We start from the raw sequence: 6186 nt of genomic DNA on the forward strand, positions 1-6186 counted from the left end.
GCTCTCAAGGCATTTGTAGTCTAGCAGGGAAGGAAGACAGTGACTGTGAATTATAAGTGCTTGGCTGACCCTGGGTTATACTAACACAGCCCATAGAACAAAGCCTTTCTGACTTAGCCTTGCTCTTTTCTTGAAGTCAGAGGGGTCATAGATGGGATCCCACTTTGGTTACTCTTCATGCAATTGTTCATTCATCTAACATATTTATTGAGCACCTTCCATGTGCCAGGCACTGCTGGGGAACTAAAAAAATAGTGGTGAGCAAGGCAATCTCTGCCGGCATAGAGCTTACATTCTGTGCGGGAAGCCAGACAGTAAACAAGTAAACAAACATACAATATGATTGCAAGCGGTGTTGAATACTGTGAAGGAAAATTGAAGAGAAAGGAGGTAGAATGTGATGGTGAGACTATTTGATTACAGTTTCTTGGGGAAGTTCCCTCTGAGAGTGTTCACAATTGAGCCAAAGTCTGAATGAAGCAGGGGACCAAGTATAAAGCTGGCAATGATACAATCCAGGCCGAGAACAGCTCATGCAAAGGCCCTGTGGCAGCTTCAGAAGAATCAAAGTCTCTTGGGACTAAGCAGCCCTCAGAAGTGGCCCTTTTGTGTCTGATTTGCCTCTCTGGTAGAAAAATCTTACAATTGTTGTTCTCCAGGCTGAGAGATAAAATAGAATTTGTGGTCACATCATTTATTTTCACATCAGTGAGGGAAACCTGGATAGTCCTTCCAATCAGCAATTTTCCTAGTCTTTATCATACACTTTATCACACTTCAGATCTACTTCTTTAGACCTTTAGTGAATATAATTCATTCATCCCCTTAGAAGCCATAGCAGGCCTACCGAAGTTCTTATAGCCTGGCTGCTCACACAGACCAATTTCTAAAGCATCTTGGAACAAATCTGACTCCATATCAGAATTTACTTTTTTTTTTTTTTGAGATGGAGTCTCTCTCTGTCGCCCAAGCTGGAGTGCAGTGGTGCAATCTCGGCTCACTGCAACCTCCACCTCCAGGGTTCAAGCAATTCTCCTGAGTCAGCCTCCTGAGTAGCTGGGATTAAGGCGCCTGCCACCATGCCCGGATAATCTTTGTATTTTCAGTAGAGACAGAGTTTCATCATGTTGGTCAGATCTCAAACTCCCGACCGCGTGATCCACCCACCTCAGCCTCCCAAAGTGCTGGGATTATAGGCATGAACCACCACGCTGACCAGAATTTACATTTTTAATACATTTGATCAAACTACAACATGGTTTCTAATTGAAATATGTAATGATTCACACTGGTACACAATGCTGTACTATGCAAATGTATATATAGAAAGAGAGAAATAACAAGAAACATAGATATTAACAATCTTTGTATTGGACTTTTGAATACTCTTGTCAAAACACAATTTGTTCTAATGAATAAGATGGTCAGGGAGTCAGAGTGTCTGTGTACTAGAGCATGAGTATTGAAAAGTTCAAGATCTCCTCTTTTAATAACCTCCTTATAGCCATAAGGTAAATAACAGCCTGACTAGATCTATTTCTTAAACAGAAATGATGATAAAACGCTCAGTACTTTTCCCTTGGAATTAAATAAAATAATGCACATAAAAATACTGTGTAAATATGAGTCACTCTGTAAATATTAGCGTTAAAGTCATCACCAAAAACCCATAAACTGTTAATGAACTTCTTCAAAATATGCCTCTCCCAAAAGGCTTGAAAAGTGTTTCCACATTAAATCAAGTTGACCTGTGAGGCCAGAATAAACAACAACTCTTCTAACTAGCAGCCTCATTTCCATGGGCAAATTAGCTTCAAAAAAGGCGGGCATTGGCAAGAAGCCTAAGGCATGTTTGTTACCAAAAATAATCATACTGTATGAATGAGCATTTACTATGTCAAAAGGTTTTTTTTTTTAAAACATGTTTGGGTTTGTTTAACCTTAATCACAGCATTGCTGGCTGCCATTTTTGCATGGGCTCTTTCTCAAGTGGTTAATTTCTGGTGAGGACAGTGTTGCTGGTGGTGGTTTCTCCTCTGAGCCCAGCAGGGCGGCCTGGCTCAACTATGCGTGGCCAGAAACATCATCTCTATGTAATTTCCTTTTCGGTGACGGGACAAAGAAAAATATATATTTCTTGGAAAATGTGTTTTGTACAGTCATCTTAAATTCCACAAGGGGGAAAAAAGTAAACTTCCCTTAAAGATATACATATTTAACACTTTCAGATTAAGACTTCTCCTTAGAAACAGTGATTTCATTAAAAAAAAAAAAAAAAAAAAAACTTTAGGATTCAGAGACATGAAGGGTTCCACACCCTCAAAAATTAGAAAAATACTGACTTGGAGAATGTGGAATAGGTCAGACTTTTTTAAAAATCATGTTATCTTAATATCACCAGCAGCAAAACGTATTTGTTGAGTAATCACTAAACGTGGTCTATGTGGGCTGCCATAGTGGGAGGCCATATACAGCCAATTAACAGCTTCAGTTTCCATCTCCTGGAAGTTAAAAATCAGACACCTCAGCTTGGAAACAGGTTTATAAGCAGGTTTCAGCTTACCCCACTTCTGAAGGGGCAGCCTGGAACACGCTGACTCACAAGAAATCCTTGCAATCATAACAAATGGCTCATGTCCTACGTTAGGCTGACGCATGATCTTATCGTACCCTAGTGGGGAAAAGTCCTTCATTCTTAGATCTGTCCTCAATTCCAAATGGCCATGCCTGTCCTTCACAGAATCTGCATTTCTATGAGATTGACCAATGGCTAGTTTCTAACGTCCTTCACCTTCTTCCTACGCTGCAAACCCTAATGTAGTCGCCCGCCACAGACTCCCCTCCCTTTACAGCACCACGTCTCTCACATCCCCACGTCCCATTTTCCCTCCCTGCTTCTTTTGCATTTCTAGATGCCCAGATTCAGTGAGAATTGGCAGCATTAAAAGCGCCACCTGTTTAGTTCAGTATCTGGAGCCCTTCCTCCCTGATGAAGGAAGAGAGGCACATGAACATTTTGCATGCTGCCGACAGCCTGGTTTACCCGCTCCTCTCAGGCAGTTCACTCCCAAACGCTAGCCATTCAAGATGTAGCCTGCTCAGCCCCATACTCTATACACAGCCCTGGATTTCTCTGAGCTGGGGAGACGTCTACCAGCCCTACAAGACTGCATTCTATTTCTTGGGGCTTATATACCACAACATGTGAAAACATGAAATCTCCAGCCTGTTCAGCTAAAATCTCAGCTACAGATAGTTGGCAGGGCCTTAGACCAGCACAGACATGCTTCGGTCACCTGGATTCCTTGAGATGAACACAGAGCAGACTGCACGACTCAGGACAGACTGAGAGTAGAGTCTCCCGTGGTGTCTTCCTCAGAATGCTCAACCTATTGTCCTGTTCCCATGAGACACACACACATACAAGCATGCATGTACGCACACAGACTCACATGCACGCACACACTCAGGCATGTACTCATTCTTAACCACATTCTTCTAACCTCTCATGCTGTCTTGGAAGAGGTTTTATTGGCTTTGAAACTGGTTCCACATTGAATACGTTTGTCCCAGGATGCAGGAACTGAATCATTTCCCTGCAACGCTTGGTGACATTTCACAGAGTAGCCATTCTTACTCCTGAAGGGAGATTCTCTGATACTGTTATTGAATGTTGAATGTATATTTTTGTATCTAAAAACTCTCCTATGTGATCTCTTCCTCTTTAGGTTTGTAGGAGCAGAGGAAAGGGAGAGATAGGGAGAATACCTAAAAGGGAAGAGGCAAAAGCTGGAGGCATTCCTCAGTTTAAGGAAGGAAATAAGAGATGCAGACTATAAAACAGGAGAAAAGACAACCATCTTGTCCCGCCAGGGAGAAGAGTTACAATGAACTGTTTTAGCTTAGTGCTTGAGACAGGCCCTGAGTTACAGTGAATCTGGGTTTCAATTCCAGCTCTACTATTTTTTTTTTTTTTTTTGAGATGGAGTCTTGCTCTGTCGCCCAGGCTGGAGTGCAGTGGCGCGATCTCAGCTCACTGCAACCACCACCTCACAGGTTGAAGTGATCCTCCCACCTCAGCCTCCTGAGTAGCTGGGACTACAGGTGCACACCACCATACCCAGCAAGTTTTTGTATTTTTGGTAGAGACAAGGTTTCACCATGTTGCCCAGGCTGGTGTCAAACTCCTAAGCTCAAGCAATCTGCCCACCTCAGCCTCCCAAAGTGCTAGGATTACAGGCATGAGGCACAGCACCCAGCCCCAGCTCTACCTTTAATGCTTTATTTAAGTTCCCTGATCACTCAGTTTTCTTATCTATAAAATGAGGGAGAGGTGGGGTAGTGGAGAGAATAACTCTAGTTACTTTACAGGATTGTTGTGAGAATTGAGTAAGATAATATATAAAGCAGTTGGCAGTTGTCACACATAGTAAATGGTCAATACATATTGATGATGATGATGGTGAAGATGATTGAGTCGGGGATCCCTAAGAACACCCTTAGGTTTAAACATTCACTAGACGTGGCCAGGCACAGTGGCTCTCGCCTGTAATGCCAGCACTTTGGAAGGCTGAGGCAGGAGGATCACTTGAGATCAGGAGTTCAAGATCAGCCTGGGCAACATAACGTGACAGATAATTGTCAGGGCCTTAGACCAGTACAGACATGCTTTGGTCACCTGGATTCCTTGAGATGAACACAGAGCAGACTGCACGGCTCAGGACAGACTGAGAGTAGAGTCTCCCATGGTGTCTTCCTCAGAATGCTCAACCTATTGTCCTGTTCCCATGAGACACACACACATACAAGCATGCATGTACGCACACAGACTCACATGCACGCACACACTCAGGCATGTACTCATTTTTAACCACATTCTTCTAACCTCTCATGCTGTCTTGGAAGAGGTTTTATTGGCTTTGAAACTGGTTCCACATTGAATACGTTTGTCCCAGGATGCAGGAACTGAATCATTTCCCTGCAATGCTTGGTGACATTTCACAGAGTAGCCATTCTTACTCCTGAAGGGAGATTCTCTGATACTGTTATTGAATGTATATTTGTGTCTCTACTAAAAACCAAAAACAATTAGCCAGGCATGGTGGCACGTGCCTATAGTCCCAGCTACTCAGGAGGCTAGGGTGGGAGGATCGCCTGAGCCCAGGAGTTTGAGGCTGCAGTGAGCTTGATTGCGCCACTGTACTCTAGCTGGGTGATAGAGCAGGACCCTGTCTTAAAAAAAAAAAAAAAAAAAAAAGAGAGAGAGAGACTAAAAATTCCATAACTTAAGCAGAAGAGTAGACCCAAATCTGCCACAGCTAAACTGAGGAGTTTTGCCCTGTGTCCAGCCCAGACCTTGCAGAACAGGCTCATTCTCAAGAAGAGAGCCAAGCAGCTCCCACAGGAGCAGCTAAGAAGAAGAAGAAAAAACAAAAAAAAAAAAAACAGGGAAGAGAATAGGGAAGGCCCTTTGGGAAGGCAAACCTAGCCCTTCATTTACATTTCAATACAGAGGGCAAAAACTAAGAACAGAATTTAGGAAAATGTCCTAAATGATAGAAGTTGGGTGAATTATTTGGCTTCTTTTTGTATATTTGTGAAATAAATACATATTAGGAGCAGGGGAAAAGCTTTCTGGAACCTTCATAGCTTTCCATCATCACGGAAAAGTTTGCTTTGCTTTTTAACACATTTGTAACTAAAAGTCAAGCCTTTAAACAAAAACGTAACGGGGAGAGGAGGGATGTGTGTTCTGCTTTGGGCTTGAACCTAAGGGGGAGAATTCCCCAAAGAGGAGACAGGCATTAAGAACCACGAGAAAGGATGAACAATTCTTTGAGTTTGTAGCCCAAGAGAGTGAAATGAGGCTGGGGTTTGACCACCAAGAACACAATATCACACAAACCATTTGACCAAAGGTGCACACAGGGCTATTATCATATCACTGTAAAGACGTCCAGGTATGTGGGCTCCAGTGTACACACCTCCCAGACTAGCCACATCCCTACTCCCAAATGAATTCACGGGATGTGTAATTCTCTTTGGGATTCATACCTGGGAAGCAAAGAAGATAGGTAACTCACTGAAGTGCCCTCTTTCTAAGCCAGGCGCAGTGGCTCATGCCTGTAATCCCAGCACTTTGGGAGGCCAAGGCAGGTGGATCACCTGAGGCCAGGAGTTCCAGGC

At 43.2% G+C, this 6186-nt stretch overlaps 1 protein-coding gene across 1 annotated transcript in view; it reads left to right on the forward strand.

Moving 5' to 3' along the window:
* LOC112635867 (aldehyde oxidase 2) overlaps nt 1-3078 on the forward strand; it is a 72662-nt gene extending 69584 nt beyond the window's left edge. Inside the window, exon 36 of the mRNA XM_025403959.1 lies at nt 2913-3078. Within this exon, the coding sequence (XP_025259744.1) occupies nt 2913-3078 (166 nt within the window). The remainder of the gene's footprint in view (nt 1-2912) is intronic.
* The last annotated feature ends 3108 nt before the right edge of the window (nt 3079-6186 follow it).

This window comes from Theropithecus gelada, chromosome 12 (assembly GCF_003255815.1).
Source record: "Theropithecus gelada isolate Dixy chromosome 12, Tgel_1.0, whole genome shotgun sequence".
Lineage (NCBI taxonomy): Eukaryota > Metazoa > Chordata > Mammalia > Primates > Cercopithecidae > Theropithecus > Theropithecus gelada.